This window comes from Triturus cristatus, chromosome 7 (genome assembly GCF_964204655.1).
Source record: "Triturus cristatus chromosome 7, aTriCri1.1, whole genome shotgun sequence".
Lineage (NCBI taxonomy): Eukaryota > Metazoa > Chordata > Amphibia > Caudata > Salamandridae > Triturus > Triturus cristatus.
The window spans coordinates 868,798,440-868,822,453 of NC_140590.1; the positions used below are offsets into that span (position 1 = coordinate 868,798,440).

Below are 24,014 nucleotides of genomic sequence, written 5' to 3' on the forward strand. Positions count from 1 at the left end.
GACCAAGTACGCCCGTTTTCCTTTCTCCATCCTACCACCAAGGCCCATTTGTTGAACTCCACACAACACACAATGGAACAACTTCAAAATAATGGATTACATACACCTAGAGACCCCTGAGACAGACCACATTCCATCCCTCTAAAGTGTGAAGGAAAATGTAAAACATCTAAATCCTTTCAAATGATTAAAAAAACAGCTGAGGCACTGTATGGTTTTATGGATAGGTATAGAATAAACATGAATTCTCCACAATTGCCCACGATTTGCTCCACAGCAGAAGGGCTTCACTTAAAATTAGTTTAGGGAAAATGTGTTAAATTATTCTCCCACTGCGAGCAGATCTCGAAATAGGGTGAACATTTAATAAAATCAACTAAGGCTATCTAGAGTTGAAAGCAACACATGCCTTTATTTTCACATAACTGAGCAACAAAACATATTTGCCGACTCCAAGCTTAATCAGACTTCACTTTAAATGAACCTCATTGGTTAGTGATTGAATGTGAGAAGCAATGTTTCATGGCTCCACCATAATACCTACCCAGTTTTTAATCTCTATAGCCAAATGAAGCAGAATGGTAAAGAGGGAGATGGTGTTTATTGGAATTCCAAAGGAGAGGAGATCAATGTCAGAATCCTTGTATACCTGTAAGGGAACAAATCAAAGAGGGACATTGGTGAATCTGAAGAAATCACAGGGAACAACGCCTATGAGAAAGCCAAAGAACAAGGGTGGCGTTGCACAAAGCTCGGGATGCGCATTGATACTGAAATGACAAAATAGTTCTTACTGGAAGACATTCCTCGCTAAGCTAAAAAAAATTCTTTTTCAATTGGCGAATCAAAGAATAAGCAAATATTTTACAAGTGCACCGACTGCTGGCTGAATAAATGAACGTTTATATACCCAAGTCATTCAATGATTTACACATTGTTTGCATGCAACACATCTGGTTTCTGGGCATTGTTAAGACACAATATCTTCACTGGGCCTGCGTGTGAAATTCTGCTCCGCACGTGGAGTTTCAAAAAAACTCTGCTCAGCGTAGCGGAGATTTTTCTTTGCTCGCCAACGTTAAGTTGGCGAGCAAGCAAAATCTTACTCCAGACCACCTCCCTGTGAGATTTCTCAAATCGGGTGGTCACGGACAGCTGCTCCTGCTCACGTTGATAAACCTTGCGTTCGCATTAAGGAAGCTGCCACTCGAGTAGACCATCTACTTGAGCAAGAGAAAGAAGCATCGCCTCTTGCGCTGTGCATGGTGCCATTCGTGCTGATTTTCCAGTGTGGGACAAACACCTGGCACACAAAATCAGGTTGAACAGCCCAACCTAATGCACTCTGCCACTTGTGGTACCCCGCGTAGAACAGTAGAGTTTTTTTGGTCTCTCAGTGAACTCTGCCCAGGCCTAATCTTCACGAAGATATTTAAGGATGACTTTCACCAATTTACCATGCCATGCAAGGGAGCCCCAATGTAACATCTGAGCGAATATCTGAATCTTTTATTGAAGACATTTGTGCCATTTTGTTCAAATAGCCATGCAAACAAGTTATACAAGAGAAAGTGACTGAAGACCTCTGAACGCTTCTCTGTCTGCCTGGTCAAAGGTTTGGACCAGAGTGAATTTATTTTGTAAGTTATACAGCGGTAAAGGATTTCTATACTTACAAGATATGGGACAAAGAAGCAGACAAGACTCTGGTAGAAGGCATCAATAATGGCAACCCAAAACGTGGACATCTTGTAGCACTAGGATTTGTTGAAGAGAAATTACATTAATATGACTAGTTTGTGTGTTTCACTTCCACAAAAAGACAAAAATAAGATAAACATTCTGAATGTTTTTGGTGTCAAATTACCCTTAGCAGTCTTATATAGCTCGTACCTTTTATCCATGTTTTTAAGGAGATACAGAACAAATTATTTTACGTTCATTAAGTCTCATTCTCAGCAAGTAGATCTGTTTGTGTATAATCAACAATTAAGAGGTATTATTATATGAGCAACAGGAGGCTATAAAAACCTCCCACCTCATTACCAAAATGAACCGTTACAGTCCTTCCAATGAAGGTTGATAGGAACCAAGTTTACCATTGCACTACACAAACAAGATGAATTCATGAACATGTCCCATTGTAGGACTAACAGGAGCTTGAAAAAGAGGCCTATATTGGGTCCGATAAAAACATTTTCAAGCCTTAAATTGCAGGGCAACTAGAACTAAATAAACTGTGTACACGTAAACAAATTAGAAACATTGGAACCCAAATCAGATACTAAGAAAGAGAGAATCCTAAAGTTTAATACCTTTATATAAATTGCCAAGCATAACTATTATCTCAAGTGCAACTGTAGCTAAGCTCACTGGCTTGGTGTGGGGAATGTTGGTGTAGTAGCATGTGTGAAATTCACCTGTAAAATCTCGGGGATTTATCCAATATCAATGCTAAATGAAGCCACGGAATATGTCCTTTAATTGATACAGTCATGTGGCTTGCAGCATCCCTCAGAGTTACTTCTAGGATTATTGAAATGCCAGCATTCAATGTTTGTTCCAGCTTAGGGTTCCACTCACAAAAACTGTTCTACAGTCCGGGATGCGTGGGAAGGACTGTGTTTTTGTGCTACAAACTGAAGGTTTATTCATCATGACTCTAGTGGTAAGCGAGCCAATGCCTCTCTTTAAAATGACCAGCAAAGGCGTATAGGCAACCGGTAGTGGGCATAACATCAGAAAAATATTCTGTGAAACTGTGGCACTGGCAAGATATGCATCAACCGACTCTACATGCCTGCTTTCATGGTCTAAAGAAACCCATCTTCCATAGGTTCCAGTGGAGCAAGAAGGGTGTTTGGCTATTTCAATGCTGCTAGGAAATAACTTGTTAAATGTCTATGTTCAACAATTCAAAGCAATGCGATGGAGAAGATGTACCAACTTTACCAGGGGGAGGTTCTCTAACAAAGTGCCACTGCATCATCAGTACTTCATTGCTAATCGCTTGTGAATGTTTGGAAAGTGTAGGACTAGTTAGCTATAAATTCAACTTGTGACTATCAATTTAATACTTTCAGGTGACTGGAAGGTGTAGCCTATACAACATATATAAATCTTTATGTAAAGAAATTCACCTCTGAATTTTGCCCACTTTTGTAAAGTTCAGGCAAACTCATCAGAGTTTCTTGAGAGATGTCCTTGTCGAGGATTCCGAACACAATGGGGGGAAGGGACGTGAAGAAGAGGTTGAAGAAAATCAGGTGCCAGTAATCAATCATTGTTGTGCCCGTGAAACCACATAAGAACTGGAACCAGAAGAGGAGGTTAACATACGCCTGCAAGGAGTGGGAGGAGAGAAGAAAAACATGGACACACTTTAACTAGGGTATGGCTCAAGCAGAGTGCTCCTTATTCAAGAAGCACAAAATGCACATTTGGAACCTGCTGTTTTCTGTTCAAAGAAGGAAGCTTTCCCTCTAAACTGTACTCTCACCTTGTTGTTACTTAGTACATTAATTTACCAGCATTTTAAATCATGTACTGAATTTCAGATTATTATCAATATAAAGTTAGGTAAAAACTGGATGTTTATTCACTTGAAAGCATGTACTACATGAAAACAACAGTCTATTTCTTACGTATTTTCTCCACACTGACATGTCTGTTTTGCACTGGGAAATTCCAGCGTTTTCCAACCCCCTCGGAAGGAGAGAAAAAGCATTCAAACATTTATAACCGTTTTTGAATACAAAAAGTTTCACTAATTGTAAGTTGTTAGACTTGGCATCCTTGGCATGGTTTCCCTAGATATTTTGCCTCTACCCCCTGTATTTTTGACACTATGCTAACTTTAGTTTTTGCTGTTTTAGATGCTTTGGGCACTTTGCCACTGCTGATCAGTGCCAAAGTGCAAGTGCTCCCTGTGTAAATTGTTATTGTCATTAGTTATCCATGATTGGCATATTTGCTTTACTAGTAGGTCCCTGGTAAAGTGCACCAGGGCTGGTAATTCAAATGCTACTAGTGGGCTTGCAGCACTGATTGTGCCACCCACATAAGTAGCCCTGAAAAGAGGTCTCAGGCCTGCCACTGCAGTGCCTGTGAGCAGTTTGTTAACTGCCATGTCGACCTGGCCAGTGTACCCCCTTGCCAGGCCTTACCCTTCCCTTACACCTCGGATACCCCTATGGTAGGCCCAAGTTACCCCCCTGGGCAGGGTGCAGTGTATGTGAAAGGTAGGACATGTACTAGTGTGTGTAACATGTCCTGATAGTGAAATGTAACATGCTTACCTGCATATCTTCCCATAGTAGTGAGATAGAAACTTGGAGTCTGGTATCCCTGAACTCAGAATTTAATAACACATCTTTTAGGAAGGATGGTTTTTAAATTCTATGTTTAAAAATAGCACTTTTAGAAAGTGGCTATTTTCTTGTTCAACCTTTCTGTGTGCCTCTGCCCGTTTGTGTATTGACTGTCTGTTTTGAGAGTGACAGGGGATGGGGTGGCTCCAGGAGTATGGGTGAGTCAGCACTAGGTTTAGTAGGCCAATCTGCATTTGGAGTGGTGGGAAGAGTAGCACCTGGGCCTGAATAGGGCTGTGCCTGCCTTCCACAATGCTGGCTCCACCTCCTGCAGTGTGTCTGATGACCCTGGCCCACACTAACAAAGGAAGAAGTTGTGCACTGGCAGAGTGCATCCAGAACTGGTTTGGACTGGGTCCAGGACCCCTCACACATAGAGAACAACGACTTTTGGGGTAGAAATACTAGAGCTGAAACCCCTGAAAGTTAGACTACTTCATGTTCAAGAGGAACCTGTTGCCAAAGAGGACAGCTGAAGAGACTGAGGAGAAGTACTGCCCTTGCTGTGTGTCTGGGGTTGGCCTGCGGTTTGCTGTTTCTGCTAAGGAGAGGACCAACAGACTGTGCTGTGTGCTGTGTCCCCCTGCTTGAAGAATGACTTTGCTGTGTGCTGTGTCCATCTGAAGAATAGTCTCCAAGGGCCTGAGAAGAGCTGGCCTCCTGTATTTGAAGTCCCAGGAACAAAAGGACTTCACCCCCCGCTTCCCTGAACTTCCTTGCTGGGAATTCTAACCTGCCACAGTGTGTGAGGCCTTTTTGCTGTTGGGAGCTGGAAGCATGACGCAATGAGGGAGAAGCGTGTCGCCGCAGCCGCCGCTGTCCCATCACCAAGGAAGCATGCCATGCTGCCGCTGATTGCAGTTGCATCACCAGAGAAGCGTGCCGCTGCTACAGACGGTGCCGTCACATCACCGGAGAAGCATGTCGCAGGGTAGTTGCATTGCTGAGAAAGCGTTGCCGCTGTTCGCCGCCGCATCAACATGAGAAGTGTGTCGCAGGGCCTGTCACAGCTCAGGAAACCACCGATTTTGCCGTGCGGCCGTCGGGCGTGCACGCATTGCCTCCACATTGTCGCATCGAATCAAAGGCGCCATTTTATCGCATCGCACCGGATCGTCTCAACGCATCAATGCGCCATCATGTCGCATCGTAACCGGAGCGCAGGAAGAGTCGCTGCATCGCCTTCTCTGCGACCCTTTTGTTTGTATTGCGTTACGCATCCCAGGTACTTTGAGAGTAAAGTGTCGCATTTACCATCTACAAGTTTATTTTTGCAACAACCGTTTTTAAAGCCATTCTACTAAGTAACTCTATGTTGGGTTTTGTTGTTTTGGTCTTGTTTAGTTTAGATAAAGATACTTTATTTTTCTAAACTGGTGTGGTGTCCATTTGTGGTGTTTTCACTGTGTTTCTGTGAGTGTTGGTACAGATACTTTACACATTGCCTTTGGGATAAGCATGTCTGCTCGTGCCAAGATACCAAGGGGGTGAGCAGGGGTTATCAAAAGTGTGTAACCCCAGTACCCTGACTAGAAGCAAGGGTCCCGATTTGGTAAAAGGTACCTACCTCTGCCAACTAGAGACCCCCCATTTCTAACATAATTGTAAAAGCAAAAAGATCTGGAATGATTTAGCCTGCTATGCAATCGCTTTATATTTAATTTGTAGTAGAACACTTTGTAATGCCAATTGTTTTTAAAGATGCATTCTGAATGTTGACTTCTTGTTACTGAACAAAGCCAAATCTAAGGTTTTCCACATGATCACATGCCTCAGGTATAGACATTTCTGTAAATGCGAAAAACTGCTGATATACGCCCTGCTCCACCTCAACACTCCTTGAGTTTGGTCTGTTGATTGTTATAAACAAACTACTTGTGCCTATAATCACGAGTAGAGGTAAAATAATGTGCATTTTTCAGAATTATGAAAGCTCTCGCAAAAAAGCACAGTAAGCATGAATGCTTTCGACGATTTGCTTTCCATGAATTGCATTGCAAGAAATCAGGCTTGCGGCAAGTGACAAAATTTCATGTTAACGGGTATTTGGAAAGTGCATTATTTTTCAATTTACATAATTCTTTCACATACAGCTCATTTACATATACATTAAACTTTTAATAAAAGGCAGAGGATTTGAGTGCACTCGCTATTGCAAGAGCTTTATAAATAAATGAAAAACACAAAGGGAAACAATATTTACATTTGCTAGCTATCGCTTGGTATATGCAGCATCCATCAACCTTCCAGATTTAATAGTCCTTTTGTTCCTGCTGTCTGCAGACTTAAAGGCTTTATTGTGTGGAGCTTACAATGTTCCTGGAAGGAGGTTATTTAGCAAAAAGGATAACAAAGAAACATGGCAGATAAGAAGTAGCAGCCCCAGTCAATCCGTCAGCCCCCTGATTATCCATTACTCGAATTTCCAGCTTGATTACTTTTGCAGACTGTGGTTTGTCTGGGACTATCAGCACTTTTTTTTACTTCCTTGGGTTCAGTTTACAAATATACAGTTGCATATTGGCGAGGAGTTAGATGCTAATTGACTAACGTGGGATGTGTCCTGGGTCAGCATACATTATGTGCTACCTTTGAATGGTTAGCACTTTATAAATAGTAAAGCAGTGGTTCCACACCTGCTTAAAGGGTGCATCAAAGGAAATGCAACAGGTCCACTATGGTCACAATTGTAAACACACACCTAAGGTTCTTGTGTGGCACATATATGACAGAGAGAGAGAGAGAGAGAGAGAGAAAATATGAATATATATCCTTCAACTCCAAAAAAAGTCTGTGCCTTAAGGGAACGGGAACTACCCACCTATTGGATCATCCCTCTGTGATAAAGGATGTACACTGGTCTGAACTTAGCACACCACCTTTACTTGGACAGAGCTACAAATCTTGTGATTATGCAACATGCAGTTCCACCAAGCAAATTGTGCATATCCTTCATATTTGTGCATGTGCACATTTTGTGAACTGGCTCGAAAACAAGATGTGGAAAAACGTTTTGAAGTGAACAATTGACTCTTTGACTATGCAGCTTTAATGGTAGACTCTTCCCTATGTCCTCTGTGTTGTCTGTGGAAAACACATTCCAGACAGTTCTCCTGCTCATCCCTTTCACCTCTGTTACCACCTATCTTTCTGAAATTGTGCATCCCTCTTCCTCTATGTCCTTTACAAATGGAAATTAAATGCTTCCATCATCACCCCACGGCTCCTTTTCCACTGTATTTGTATATACACTTTCTCAAGCGTCTCCTTTTAGGATCTCTGTGTTAAATAATGCATTGTTCGGAAACAAACAGTTTTAAAAAATGTCAGTTCGGTGTAATATTCTTTCGTAAATGATACAAGAAATTGCATTCTGACCTCTCACCTGCCGACAGCCCTCTGATTTTATTTTTCATCACACAAGAGCTAGGACTTTGATGGGAAAGAGTTATCATGAATATTACGCCGTGCGAGAATGCGACCCATAAAGAGTACTAGGGTAGGAAAAGTCCTGCTCGTGATGAGTACTGTACCGGGAAAGATGCTGTCTGCCGAGAATATTGTGACCGGAAAAAAATAGAAGAATGCGTGATTTCCGTTGTGTCCAATTTAGGTGCTTAAGAGCCATCCTAGTAGAAACTATACACTTTCACTGGTTTAATAAATTTATTTTTTCGCTGTGCTATACTAGTGTTTGGGTTGTTTTATAATAATTCCCTTGAGTTATTTTCTGGAATATATTAAACAAAATTTGCAATATAAAAAAAAAATCTTATTTCCCAAGAAGAGCAACATGTCAGATGTTCCAGCTTCTCCTGTGTGCAGTACGATTAGCTGCCAAGACCACACGACAAGGGATAGTGACATTACCAGGGCTAGACCATGGCAGTCCTTCAGAGTCGCTTTTTAATGGGTTTTCAGTGTTTTCCGTCTCATGTAATCCAAGAGTACTTTTAAATAACTCTAAAAGAAAGGCTTCAACAGAACACCTAATGCTAGTGTTTAGCCAGCTTCTGAACAAGTTGACAGGAGTACTGAGGTGTTGACCGACAAACGTTTTTGCGAAAAAAATTACTCATTTTGGTAAAGTGCAGAAGTCAAGATTAGAAACTAGATTTAAAAAACATCAAAATCTAAAAATAGTGTTTACAATAAAAAATGCCCCAATTAAATCAATCATGGCTAGGTAAAATATAGAATTGTGGAAAGCGTGCAGTCTAATCTCGCAGATAAGCAAGACATATTTTCTAATAGTATAGCTTTGTCACAAAATAAATTGGCTTTAAGACTGGAATGTGGGATTAGGTATACATCAAATCACATGACTGCTTTAGAACAGACTTCCTTTGAGGAAAATGTATAGTTTGTATCAGAATTTCCCCCCGTCTGAGTCTAATAATGCTGTGAGCTTTGATCATCTGTCTAGGACTATTCAGTTAAGCAGCAATACATCGAATCAGCTATGCAAACCCATCATCGCAGAGTCCCAGCATGCCACCCATCTCAAACTCACCACATTCTTGTAGAAGAAGTAGAGGACCATCTTAGCCAAGCGGGAGTAGCACCAGTGACCGTGGACCAAGAGCAGCTTCTTGAGATGCTTGAATTTGGTGATGGCAAAATCACTCGACATTACAGCCTACAGCAGAAACGAGAAAGACACATTTTGCTAAAGAATAAAGAAAATTGCCACAAAAAACTGCACTTAAAAGGTAGGAAATACATTTGATCTAAGACTAGCTATCCTTCATCAGATGAAAATGAAAGTTACTGAGTTCAGCAAAGTGATTTTTAGAAAATTACGTCGATCATTAGGACCACTGCAGAAATAGTCAAGTTTCAGTCTACAATTGCCACATTTCTATAAGTTATTTAGTCAGGCTCTGCTAACTTCCACCTCAATGTATGCCTACTCACTTCTTTCTATTTTCTAGAAGTTGCTCTAATCTATTGACCTTGTATTTTTTAGCATCCAGTAACTCGTTTTAGAACTCATATCGGGATGGAGAGAACTCTTGGTGCTCTGTAAAAGCAACATCAGCTCAGCTAAATGATGCTACGCCTTGTGCTCTGTACTCGAAGGGACTAGAATGTGAAGTAACTGAACAAATCGCAACTCCCAGATCCAGCACAGCTCATAATGGTAATAACATACTTTTACACAAAATGTGTAATACCATACTTAATAAAAAAAAAATGAATGCTCCCAGAATCTGGATTGCACATCAGGAGTATACCATTCGTCCTCATCGTCAAAAAACTGCTAAAAAGCTTCCTCAAAAGGAAATATCTGAATCCATGAGCCACGACAGAACATGTTATAGCTCCTACTAAGCACCTCTAGCCTTTCAAGATGTGGCCTATGCAAATGAGGGCATATGTTGCCTTTGAACCTATGCCGTATCACAGATGTGGGAACAGAGGCAAAGAGACTGCAAGCAAGCTCCCTTACTGCAACCCATTTAAAGGTGGCACACAGTCAGTGCACCCTCCTAAAGGTGCCCTTTTAGAGGTGAGGAAATAGGGTCCCAGTGAACACTCTGCAGTCAGGTGCAGTAACTCACTGCACCTGGCAGCATGGGGATCTCTGCTAACTTTTAAAACTTGGGCAGGGTTGTCACCTACACAGTGCAAGGCGCAAGAGCAGCTTCAAATAGCCAGGGCCGCCTTTAACTAATGCACTGTTCCTAGTGCAGGCCCTACTCCGTGTCTGCACTGAGTATAGTGCTTTCATTGTAATAGGTCACACTGTCCTGGTCTGCAGCTGGTGCGCCCAGTTAAAGTTGCACTGTGGCTCATACCAGGGCAGTGCACCCTATATGTTATATGATCCAAGGATGCCTCCATTAGTAAACTAGCAAAACTCTTTCGAGATATCAAACAACAGCACTGCAATCAAAACTACACCCCTGCAGTCTTAGATAAATCAAAGATGACAGTTTTGTGCTTAAAAGATACCGAATCCGCTAATAAAATAATGATAATGAAAGCTGCAATCAAAGTATATCCCAAAGTATATGAAAGATGGTGAAATTGGATAGCATCATAAACTGAAATGTTACCATGTTTTTAAGGTATTCAAAACTTAAAAAACTCTAAATTCAAATTGTAATTATACAATATATTGTAATTTGCACACTATTTTGTGTGAATTTCCAATGGTTTAAGTTCAATTGTGTAGCTAGAGTTTGGGTTCTTTAAGACCTATGTAAACCATGAAGGTAGGGGAGAGCTGTGGAAATGTTATGCCCTACACCAAAAATTAGCAAAGGACGGCTGGCTAGCCACTGTATCTCTGAGGGGCAACTCACAATAAATGGCAAATACATTGAAAAAGTTGCTCGAGGTAGGAGCAGTTTTCAACTTGAAGAATTTCTGGATTCACATTCTGTGCATGCAGTGCCATCTAGTGGTTTGTTCCACTTAATCATTGGTTCCACCCAATGGTTAGATCCAGAATGGTTAGTGTTTAAGTCTGGCTCTCTTTTTTTAGGTTTCACCTAGACAGCGCATTACATTTTTTAGGTCTCGCGTGGCGTTGCAGCGCAAAGCTCTGCTTGCCTCAGCGAGATTTATTGTGACGGAGGAGTTTCAGAAGCGGGCTTGAAGCCCCGCCCCTCATTTCCATTGGCTGGCGTCACCGTTTATGCTAAATGGTGGCCTGCCATTGGAAATGAGGGTTTTTGGTTGACGCCCTTTCGCCTCCAGGCCGGACTGGGTTGCTGCTGTCGCAAAGCACTTTCTTATCTTAATGGGGCCATGTGTTTCTAATTAGAAACACATGGCCCTATAAAGACAAGAGATCCCCATGCTCCAGCTGCAGTGCGGTCCTCTTTCACTTTCGGGACCATGCTTGTTTTATGTTCAGACGGGGAAGAATGTGAACAAAGGATTAAAAAAAGGCAACAACTGCTTCAAGACCACCGTGAAACGCTGCCTTCTTTAACCCTGAAATATGTCCTTTTCATTGTCAGCATTTAATGAATACACAGGAGAATATTAAAATGGCCCCCAAGTGACTGTGTCGAGGCCCACTGCGGCACAAAGGAATAGCCACTATGCGGCTGCTGCTTGGAATTCACTAAACATAGTTTACTTCCAGCCAACTCACACAGCAACCACAAATACGACTTCCGACCTGTTCACGGCGCACAGAGAAGTAATTTGAGGTTTCCATTCTGTGGACGTTGCACTGCGTAGGACAGGGTACGGGTGATTTGTTCTCAGCAGGCCCTGGGTCTCCCCTTGAAACAAACTGACCTGAAGGTGCAGCCAAAGCCCACGGGGCTTGCTTCACAGAGCAAGATATTTGTGTGCCACCTGCAACAGTTACGTGGCCAAAACCGAAGAGCATTCCCACCTCAGTAACCAGACTTACCTACACATTTTTTCACGAATACCTGAATCGTATTAAGGCACCTAAGTCAGTCTAAATGATAACACCCCTCTAGAAACTACCCGTAAAAAAACCCCGACAATGAATTTAGCCCTTCCATTGGAAGGAAAACGGCACAAAGTTCTTTGGGACAACCCATCACTAACCAGAAGACAACTGGTTCACCCTCAGGGCCGCTTGATCGGCCGGTCACCCTTGTGCGAACAAAAACAGCCTCCTGGCATAGAGACAGATGCTTGTGCTAGAGAATATAAACTAGTAGAGCCCGCATGAGCGAACAGAAGACTGTGACAAGCATATTTAAATTAAAACAAGCATTGGCATAGCCAATAGGTCTCACCCTTTTATTGGGGTGTGTGTGTTCTGGTTTAATTATATCTACACGGTCTTTTGGTCTCATTGTTTAGGGATCCTTTTCAGGCGTCTGTTTTTTATTTACATAATGAATTGGCTATATAAAATGCATATTTATTTTATGAGTTTTCTGCTTGGGAATGCATCTTAATTGAAACAGTTTCACACTGTATTAATTTTTTTAAATCCTGGTAATTATTAAAGCCTGATAGTTGTAAGGCTTGACCACTCGCACGCACAGCCGCCGCAGCGCGCTCACTATCAGATAGCTGCTTTTCTTTAATTTAAATGAGTACAGCTGCATTAAAAGAGCTGCACAATTTGGACATTACATATTTTGGAAAGAATCGCAGGTCATTGAGCCAACACCAAGGTTCGAACCCTAAATCCCCAACTCAAAGTCGGCAGCTCTGGCGCTGTGCTACACGCGATTCTTGCAATGGCAGCTGTTTTTTGTTAACTTTGCAACTTTCACAATGTGCCACACGGCACCCACAGGACGGGCCGCCGCAGCTCGCCCAAAATCACATTGTTGCTTTTTCTTAATTTAAACGAGTAGAGCTGCAGGATCGAAGGTGCTTGGTGGCAGGAGATAGCTAGTTTTACTCTGGCACGCATTCAGAGTCGAGCCTTTGCTGTTACAGGAAGCATAAAAATGTAGGGGTTTCTGCAAGACCAGTCACAATCTGCAATTGGGTGTAGTCCGGGTGGGGGGGGGAGTGGGGGGGGGAGAAACAGGAAATACAGGAGCATATTTCTACAAAAAGCCCAACGAAAGGGCAAACCTGGGTCTGTAGTACAAGAGGGGGTCACTTCACCTCCACCACCGCTATGGCCACACATTCTCTCATTGAACTTGCAATTCAAACAAGTGGGAGGTCTCTGGACCAATCTTCTATCGCCATTTAACGAGGCTCAGATTATTTGATAAACAAGAGCCCGGTAAAAGCACCTCATGAAAGCTGTCCAGATTCCAATATTCCCAAAAGAGATTCCCATGGCTGTCCCCCTGAGGAGGCACCAGGTTCCTCTACTCCAAGCCATTCCTTCATGAAAGAAAGAGTGCACTGTCTCCCACTTTGGACCACCCTCCTATGATCTACAAAATGACGGTGTGGACAAGAACTGAAGCTAAGTGTATCGAAGGGGGTGGGGTAATTGGTGTTGGATAATAGGGAGAGCAATAGCACTTCTTGGGAGGAAAGGCTTCCCTGTCAACGCTCTCCATACCGTCTTGTGTGTTTCCCCTTATGGTCAGCCCTGTCCTGACTTTTTCTGTCCCACTGGAGGCCACCTGTGACCTTATTCAAAACAAGGTTTTGCAATGCAACAGTCCTCGCATTTACGCAAGTTTGAGCTATTGGCATTGTAAATGACAATGCCTTTTATTTATGTTTTGGTTTTTGAAACATAAATAAAATGCATTGTCATTCACAATACCAATAGCTTAAACTTGCGTAAATGCAAGACCTATTGCATTGCAAATGCTTGTTTTTACATGCAGTGGGCAGCCCGCCCATAGATTACCATTTGTTAGCTTCAGTGTCGCTCTCATTTGCTTCGCTCCCATTTGTCATGGCATGCAGGCAATCGGGTCATCTTCTTGTATTGCATTTGGCCCTCCACTGGAGCATGGACCAAATACTTAAGTCTATCCATGGCTTCCATTTTTTTAGCTACTTTTTTCTTCGTGTTCAAGCACTCCATATGAATGCTTGTGTTTTCAGGCTGTCTCCCATATCCCTGTCCACTTAGCTTCTAATCCCTCTTACCTGTCCCCCTTCCATGTTGCTTCTTTTCCCTCCCACCCAGTATTCTACGTTACTCTACTTCACTACACTCTACTCCATTACGCTCTACTCTGCACCACTCTAAGCCACTGCACTCTATGCCCTTTAATCTATGCCACTCTACTCTGCACCACTTTATGCCCCTGCACTTTGCGCCACTCTGCTCTTCTCTACACCCCTCTACTCTATGCCACTGCCCTCTGTGCCACTGCACTCGACGGCACTCTACTCTGCACCAATGCACTCTACGCCATTACAATCTATGCCACTCTACAGCACTCCATGCCAGGCACTCTTTTCACTGCACTTTAGTCACTGTATTCTACACCACACCATTATACTCTACCACTGCAATCTATGCCACTCTACTCTCCACCACTCTATGCCACTGAAATCAACACCACTGCAATCTACTCAGCATCACTTCTAAGCCACTGTGCTCTACACTACTCTATGCCACTGCACTCTACTGAGCACCACATCACTCTACCACTGCACCATATGATACTCTACTGTATGCCACTGCACTCCGCTCTGTACCACTCTTTGCTACTGCACTTTTAACTTGAAACTCTGCTCTACACTGCTGCTCTTTGCGCAAGTTCACTCTACGAAACTGCACTCTATCCCAGTACAATATACAACACTCCACTCTACACACTTCTACCCCACTGCACTCTATACTACTGCTTTTTACACCACTATACTCTTAATCCCTGTATGCCACTGTATTCCATGTAAGTCCAATTTACTACCACTCCCCTCTACGTCTCTTTACTCTTTACCAAACCAATCCACACAGTGCCACTCTATGCCACTCTAAACTACTACACTCAATGCCTCTAGCCACGACTGACTGCTCTGCAACACTCCACACAGTGCCACTCCACACCACTCTATGCCATGCCACAATGCTGCTCTATGCCACATCATTCCACTCCATGCTGCTATACACCATAGAGAAAAGACCTTGGCAAAACCAGTAGCTCTTGTGAAACCTGCGGGCTTTACCAATGCTTACTTTTTTAATGTGGGCCTCATCAGGTCATCAACCATTTGGTCACTTGTCCCTAATTGAATGTTATCATATGAATGCCTGAAAATGCACTTGCCATCTAAGTTATTTTTTTCGCATTTGCATGGGTTCCTCTTCTCATGATATGTTGATTTTTTTCCTGTTCTGCAAATGCACGTCATACGGGGAGGTAGACGGGTTACATGTAAAACCAGAAATTGATTTAAGCTGAAAAATTACTCATATCAGTAAGTAACCTTTCAGCTTTGCATCAAGGATCTGCTCTGTAGTCACCTGCTGTGCACTGATGTTGTAGCAGTACCCTCGTCTCTCGGGAAGGCTGGGATCATTAGAGTGTATGTGCAAACAGATGTTTTAACACTTTTTGGCCCACTTGAGCCTCCTGATTGGCTTGAATGTGCACACAGTAATGTTTTGTGAAGATGTGTATCGAAGGCCATGTGGCTGCCATACAGAAATAATTAAAGGATACATTTGCTAGGTAGGTAAGCTTTTGTATTGAATGGACTTTTGACTTCTCTCCTATGGTAATCCTGCTGTTTGGTGGCAGTTCTAAGTTGTTTGGACTATCCATCTTGCAATATTCCCCTGTGTAAATGGGGAGCCCTTGCTTGGGTGTGCAAAGGAGATAAAAAATAGATGTCCTCCTTCATGACTTGTTTTGTCTTTTGCAAGTAATAAATTACTGCCCTCCTTCTATCCAGGGTATGGAAGACTCTCTCGGGCTGCTACTTGGATTGCTGGAAGAATGCAGGTAAGTGTATAACCTGGCGAGCATGAAAATGGGATACCACCTTTGAGATAAACTGTTGATTTGTTTTCATTACTACTTTACCCTTGTGTATTTGTAATTATGGTTCCTGTGTTGCAAGACCTGTATTTCATTAACTCTTTAATTACATTAAGCAACGAAGAAGGCTGTTTTTAGTGTTAGGTATTTGAGTTTTGCATTATGAATGGGTTCAAAAGGTACCTTCATAAGTTGTGTCAGCACTAAATTGAGGTTCCTCTTGGGTGCGGTGCTGCCCTTGGAGGTACAATACTTTTTGCCCCTACTAGAAATTGGTTTGTGATTGGTTTTGTGAAAAATCTTCAACTTATTGCTCCAATTGTATATGCAACTGTGCCTGCTAATTGCACCTTGAAGTGAGGCATACGAGGACTTTTCTTCTATCAAATGCATGATTCACATGAGCACTGTGGTGTCTTGTGTCCACCCTCAACAAGGCCTTTCTGGTTACACCAGTGTAGGAATCTGTTCTACTTGACAATATAATACTTCATTGTGGTAGGTTGCCTTGGCTTTCTGAAGTATCTTCATGAATCAAGGAGGCTGATTACATTACCAAATTCTATGCCAGAGGTCTTCAAACTAGGGGTGGCCCGCATCGTGGCTTAATTGTTCCTAGAGTGGGTTACCAGGATATGGCCAATAGAAGCATCATGATGATAACAGTGCTTTAACCAGAATAGTATGTTTAGCAATCATGCATTTGATTGGATTTTTAAAAGGGTTAACTGAACTTAACTGCAATATTACCCACTGGTGGTCGCCAGTAGGTAGTTATAATTAGGACCATGTTTCCATAGGAAAAGTGTTTTTTGACTTGCCTATATCTTTGGCGCCGTTTGACGAATGTTCCTTTTTTGGGAAACGTTTGTGGATGCCGTTGATTTTCGGGGTGATACGTCAAGCAGGGCCCGAGAAAACGGGGGCGGTCAAAATTAGTGTGTTTCCCATGTTAATTCCCATAGGAGCTTTGAACACGACAGTAGCCCAAATAGATGGACGGAATTACACTAAATTTGGCAAGAAGGTAGATTTAGTAGTTGTTGAGAAATTTTAGAAAATCCAAACTTGTTTTTCTGTGATCACGGCTAATTCGCAAATAACGAGCTTGTGCAGGGAAATGCAGAGCTCTGATTGACTACCACCAATTCAGCCAGGAAGTGTTGGCAGCCATCTTGGTACTCGGCGAAAAAATGTGGGGAAAAAAAAAAAGGAAAGGGGACAGGGTGAGAATACCCTGCCCTCCATGCTTTGGTTGTCGGGTCCCAGAGGAACCCCAGCAGAGTAAAAAAGCATTATTTTAAAATGTTTGCCACAAATTCGCAAAATTCACAAATTTGTGGCAAACAAAAAACACAAGACAGAAATGCGGGCTACTGTGCATGTTTTCAATAGAGCCCCTAGGTAGGCCAGGTCCTGGGGGCTTTTTTTATTTTATTTAAAAGGAGGCGCACAGGACTCCCTTCCTTAGGCTCCTGGAGCCCTGGGGACCACAACAGAGCCAATGGTTGGTCCGTCTGGACTGAAGTCATCCCGGGGGTAATGCTAAATAAAGCATTAATCACAATGTTGTGCTGAAGCGCCCAAGTTTCTGAGACACAGTGGTCTCATATACAGAAGAAAGAGACATGATGGGCGGTGAACTGTAAACAAGTTGCAAGCGAGTGACAAGAAGTATCCTCACAAACGCAGTGAGCCTTTTTTGACATCATTCAGAGTACAAGAAACAATTATTTATTTATCTACCAGAGTAATACATCAAGTAAAGCCTGATTGAATTCAGACAAATGGGTGGCCTGTGGCAACAAAGTAGTGGGCTACAAGCGGGAAATTTTCAAAAGCGCAGTGAGGCTTTAATCAACATCCCAAGAACAAATGAAAAACTGATGTGAACTACCGTATTGAAACCATGAAAATATAACATTATAAGTAGAGGTGACAAGTTACAAAGGAGCAGTCTGACAAGTGCAGTCGTACCTTGTTGACATCGCACATGGAATGAAAGAAAAACTTGTGATAACCGTTTGTTTCCAATAGTCTTTTGTTGTGTACACTTGTCACAGTTTGAAACAAATTATCAAGTTCCAAGCGGGAGGTTCTTTATGAGCGTTGTGAACTTTGATTGACATCACACTCAGAACAAGAGTAAAACTGGTAATACTCTCTCCATTGAAACCATGATATACATGCAAATTAAAACTGGGATATACATGCAAATTAAAACTGGGATATACATGCAAATTAAAACTTAACAGAATTTAGAGCAACAGAATCAGAGTCAAAGGCAGTGTATTGTTACTAAATAACCAATTACATGTTGAACAATCATTTCTGCAAGTGCAGAGAGCTGTTTTATCAATATCACAGTGACACTGCATATGAATTAAAGAAAAGGATAACGACTATAAACTGCACTAAAAACCATGGAAGAAAAAAAGGAGGGCCATGTGGCTGCCCCTTCCGGAGCCATACATGGCCCTGGGGACCGCCACTGCCCAGGCCCTGCTCCTGCTATGCCCTGGGTTGCCCACCCCGGTACATAGCTGTTTGCTTTTGCTTTGTTCCCGCCAAGCATAAGCAAACACTCGGATTCCAGCAGGCGGGAGCTGTCAAAGTGCTCCCGGCCACTCGAAGCAGAGGTGTGTTCTCTTTACCTGCCCGCAGACATGCGGGCAGGGAAAGAGATTAATCGATTGCTCCTGCACAAAGGGATCTGCCTTTCTAGCAGCTACCTCAGTGCATCTACAGTGCTGGCTCCATCAGGAGGCAGAGAACTGGCTGGGAGCAGGAGGCCTTGAGGCTCCCCCCACGGACCCCATGCTGTACTCTGGGTGCCCAGGGCACCCAGGAGACATGGCTGGGCCCTTAGGGATGTGTTCTCCGGGGACGAAATCAGAACAGGGAGGGGGGGTCAGTATGGACCCATCCCCCACTGGGTACCGGGGCTGAAATCGGCCCGGGGAGGGGACATTGCAGCCTCCGCCCCGATTAAAAATATATACATTTTAAGGCTGGGCCCCGGGGGGATGGGATCCCCGGAGGTCAAAATCAGCCCGGGAAGGTGGGCTATGTAGACACCTCCCCCACTGGATTGTGACTGGGCCACAGGGAATGCATCCACACACTAACCCACTGAGACTCACGTACACACTTGCAGTCCCACCCACACACTCATGCGCCCACTCATGCGCCCACTCAGACATTTGCACATCCAGTCATAGACTAATGCACCCACTCAGACACTCATGCACTCCCTCACAGACTGACTCACACACTCATTCAGGTACTCATAAACCCACTGAGACACTCACACTTACTCAAACACTCATGCACCCACTCACAGACCCAGTCAGACACTCAAACACCCAATGACATATCCAGTGAGACACTTATGCAGCCACTCAAAGATCCATACAGAGACACACACCCATTGAGATACTCCTGCGCTCCCTCATGCACCCACTGAGACACTCATGTACGCTCTCATAAACTCACTCTCAAAGGTGGTGGATTACTGTAAGGAAATACAATTTAAAAAACCTTAGAAATTCACTTTAACAACCAAAGGTTGCAGAGATATTACAGTTCGGAAACAATATTAACAAACATAGAAATTCACTGAAAAAAACCAAAGGTTACAGGGACGTTAAAGTTAGGCTCATATTTCACTTGTACAAAACCAGTGAAATTCAATATATATAGCTAGCTTCACTAACTATAATTATACAACAGCAATGCACTGCTTATGACCTCACATATTACATCACTCATGACATGCTCAATGACATCTGTGTTCCATGTTCACAGATATGTGAAAGTAGGCATCTTTTAGATCTTTGTCAGGTGGTCTTCTTTCTGCATGAGAGGGATGACTTCTTGTAGTGAGGCCATTTTTACTTTTTTGTGTATTGAAAGATCTGTTGAGTGCCCTTGGGCCTAATATGGGCCTTTATGTCTCGTCCGGTTTTGGTACCAGGAAATGGGTGGAATAAACTCCTTGCCTTTATTTTTTGGTAGTACTAGTTATATTGGCCTCTTTTTAAATAATTTTTTGACTTCTTTTCTCAAGCTCAACTTTTTGTCTTTGCTCATAGTCTTATTGTAAGTAGGTGGTCTATTTTGCAGTTCTCTGTAGTAACTGTATTGGATCTGATTTAGTATCCATTTGTCGGAGTTGATTTTCCTCCATTCCTGGAGGAAACTTCAGATCCTTCCTCCTACTAGTGACTTGTGTAGGAGGGATTGTGTTGTAAGTTCAATTGCTGGAGGATCCACACTCGCCCTTGGGGTGGTCTCTTTTCCTCTGCCGGTTCAACAAAAGGTGCACTATGAGGACAAGCTATGCTGCTACTCTGGTGGTGTGCTTGACGGACCACTTTGTGAACAAAAGGATACGTGTATTGTATAAATCCTACCATGTTGTCCCATTATTGATGCATGTACCTGTTTAACAGAGCATTGCTATGCATTACTGCTGACCTCCCCCTCTTTCATCTTACCATGTTCACCCATTTACTCTCATTATCAAGAGGGGATTCTGCTGAGGTGGGAGTATTGGCCCTCCTAGGTGCTGTTGACTCGATTATTGAGTCTACTGCCATGTTGCCCCAAGAAGAAGAATCTGTATTTTTACTCTACTCTCAATGTGATTGCTTTGCCAGCTGCAAGCTCTTTGAATGCCTATCGGTCCTGGTCCAGGAAACTGGGTAACAGACTAGAACTGACTTCTCTTCTTATCAGGTAATATTGACTCCAGCAGGAAATATGTTTCTGACTGCTTATCTTCAAGCTGAGCACCATATGTGTCTGTTGCCCTCTTTATCACAATGATGCCATCAGGGGGTACCTAGCCAGATATGTACTTACCCCTTCCTCCAGCAAACCTGTGTAGGGGTCTTGACATTCCTCTGTAGACTCTCCTTCCTGGGAGGGATCCTGCTCGACCAGTCCTTCCTCTTCCTCATATTGGAAGAATTCTTCCTTAACCTCCTTCGGCGTTTTGGGACTAATTGGTGCCTCCAAGTACGTATCCTATTGTTCTGTGCATTTCTCTTGTGGAGTCTTTAGAGGGATCTTGTATTAATTAAAGGATTTGTTGAACTCTCATTTTCTTCTCATGAATTCCTTCATTTTGCTGTCTTTTCGTCTTGACGTCTGGCTCTTTTTTTTCCCCCATGTCGATGCTTCTAGTCTTTTCTTTGGTATTGTTGTCAGTTGTTGAAGCTTCCTACACAGAAGGTTCTTTCTCCCTCCCAAACTCCCTTTCAACTTTTGGTGTTGGGGCTGGTTCTGAGGGTCAGTTTCCAATTGTATCCCTTTGTTTTGACCCATGAGGCTCTTGTGACTTCTGCCTTCTTCTAGACAACAAGGTTTTCAGTGTCAAAACTCGAGACTTGTGACTCGGTCGCTATGCATCCAGGGACAATTACCTGACATTTCTTTGTTACAACGTCTTTCAGCATCCTCTTAGGCATTTTTTCTCTCTGTGCCTCGAAAAATTCTTTACCCTCAAGACCTTCTTCCTGATCCACCTCAGTGTCTTCATATGTTTTATCATTGATTGTTAATCCCGAATCCTTGAGCTACTTCTGCTTACTCTGGGACCAGGACTTGGTATGGTATGCAGGGCCACCTCTTAATCTGTAATCTTATGGGAAGCAGAGATTGCAAACGTCGTCGCTCCATGCCCAATGGTCATTCTCTGACCCACATGGTTGATCTGGATCTCAACTGTCAAAAAAACCTTGATCTTGTTTCGGTTTTCTTTTGTATTTTACATTCCCTCAATGTCGATAATTCAGCTGTAACTTCCTCTGTCTTATGCATCTTGAACGCTTTTTTGCAATTTTCAGTGAAAAATGTTTATTAGCAGAACAATATCATAAAGAATGTGAAAATTAGTTATATGTTCTGCCCACTACAGCAGAGTTAAACAAACATGTTTTAAGTGTGTGCAGCCAAGGGAAGAGAAGTAGTGGTAAACAGTAAATGCTGTGCAGCCTTAACGTAAGAAAACAAAGTTCCACTGCACCATTCAAATCATGATCTTAGTACCTGCAAGGTAACTGCACTGGACTGCCTTTTTACTAGTAAAATATAGCTATTTTAGGTGTTTAGTGGTGTGCCTAGAGCTTTTGGTCCCTGCTGCACCATTGTAACCATAACCCTAGTGCATGCTAAATAACTGCACTTGTGACGGTCTGTTTAGTAGTAAACTTTAGCAATAATACATGTTCAGTGGAGTCCCTAGAGCTTGTAGCCCAATTGCCACAGCACCTGCTGCACCGTTTAAATCAAGCCCCTTTTAACTGAAATGTAACTGCAATTGTGACTGCCTGTTTAGTGGTAAGATATAGCACTTCTAGGATTTTAGAGGAGTTCTGACAACCTTTAGGCCTAGTGCTACTGCACCTGCTGCACCATTCAAAACATGACCCTTTTGCCTGCAAGATAACAGCACTTGTGACTGCCTGTTTAGTAGTAAAATATAGTAACATCTGGTGTTTAAAGAAGTTCTTAGAGCTTTTGGCCCTGGAGTAACTGCACCTGCTGCACCACTTAAATCATGATCCTAGTGTCTGCAAGGTAACTGCAAATGTGACTGCCTCTTTTTTTAGTAAAATATAGTAATATTAGGTGTTTAATAGTGGGTCTAAAGCTTTTGGTCCCGGTGTCACTGCGCTTGCTGCACCTTTGTAATTATGACCCTAGTGCTTGATAGATAACTGCACTTGTGACTGTCTGTTTAGTAGTGCAATTTAGCAATAATCTGTGTTTAGAGGGGTCCCTAGAGCTTTTGACCTATGAGCCACTGCACCTACTGCACCATATAAATCAAGCCCCGTTTAACTGCAAGGTAACTGCAAGTATGACTGCCTGTTTAGTAGTAAAATATGGCAATATTAGATGCTTAGAGGGAAAGATACCAAAATGTAAACGGCAGGCAGTGTTAACCAAAAGAAAAAAGGTTCAAACCAACAATGCGGATGGGAATGAGTAGTTAGGCTATGGGAAACTGATAAGACAAATACAGAAGGGAGAAGAGGCTACAACCAATAGAAATGGAGGAAAGTAAACTGGAAAGCATACGGACCAATAAAAAGTGAACGCAGGATGCAAGTTCCTTTTAAGATATATTAACAAGCATTGGCATAGCCAATAGGTCTCGCCTTTGGGACCTTATAAGTGTTTAGCCATGAAACAGTTGCATAATTAAATACTTATAAGGTCCCAAAAGCGAGACCTATTGGCTAAGTCAATGCTTGTTGTATGTTCTGTGGAGTATGTTTCATGTATAGGTTTTGCTAAATAAGTGCTACATGTTGATGGAATGATATGGCAGTCAATAGATATATGAGAGTAATACATCTATTGAGGATACTATGCACTAACATTGTGCATAAAAGACGTGTGTTTGCATTCTATTTTAGTACATTACGTGTAGCCATGTACACGCACACACACAGTTTGATGAGCGTCATATACTGACAGATGCTAAGTAAGCTATAACTGAATGTAAAAAAACAAAGCACCGCATTTAAACGATATTTACAGGGGCTTATTAACATTTACGCAAAAGCGTCTAATCGAACAATAAGAATGATCGTGAAAACACGGATGGCCAAATAAATGTTTTGTACTACATTAATTGTAGCCATGCAAGGAAACCTCTTCAAATCAGCAAACTGTTTAATGTTCCTGTCCTCAGCTCCTTAATAACAAACTGTGGACCAAACGCGCTCATCTTCAGCAAGAGCGGCCTCGGCAGTATATGAACAATATATCGCTTAGTTTGCGGCAGTGTGTCCTTCATGTGCGTGTGTTCACGAGATGCAAGGACGTTCGCTCTGTTTACTTCTCTGGGTTCGAGAGTCTGCGCGAGCACTGTGCGCTCTTTTTTTATTCCCGCCTTTGATGCTTTGGTAACATTTAATTTATTGGCACCTATTAATTTTTAACCACAGAGAACTGCAGACAGAGTCGTGGAGAACGTTCGGGCTCAAAGGCTCTGCAGAGACAACCACAGGGGTGCGCCACACACTCTTTCAGCTGCTTCAGAAGGCGAAGCTTTTCCAGTAAACACTGGAACATGCTCACCTGGTGTAGTGAGGCGGGGTATGTGATGTGGAGTTTGGGAATTCGGGAACCACCCGTTCGATTCTTGGTGTCAGCTAAACATCTTGTGATTCTGGGCAAATCACTTAATCTCCACGTGCCTAAAACCCATGTTTAATTTATCTGGTGCTCACGCTCCAATAGCCCCGGGACCCGTTCGCTC

The 24,014-nt window shown here is 42.7% G+C and overlaps 1 protein-coding gene across 2 annotated transcripts in view; it reads right to left on the bottom strand.

Moving 5' to 3' along the window:
• ATP10B (ATPase phospholipid transporting 10B (putative)) overlaps window positions 1-24,014 on the bottom strand; it is a 443,815-nt gene that overhangs the window by 10,777 nt on the left and 409,024 nt on the right. For both annotated transcript variants that reach the window (XM_085617824.1, XM_085617825.1), the window contains 4 exons: window positions 8,884-9,009; window positions 3,141-3,341; window positions 1,677-1,757; window positions 545-649 (listed from right to left, as the gene is read on the bottom strand). In XM_085617824.1, coding sequence (XP_085473950.1) covers window positions 545-649; window positions 1,677-1,757; window positions 3,141-3,341; window positions 8,884-9,009 — 513 coding nt within the window. The remainder of the gene's footprint in view (window positions 1-544; window positions 650-1,676; window positions 1,758-3,140; window positions 3,342-8,883; window positions 9,010-24,014) is intronic.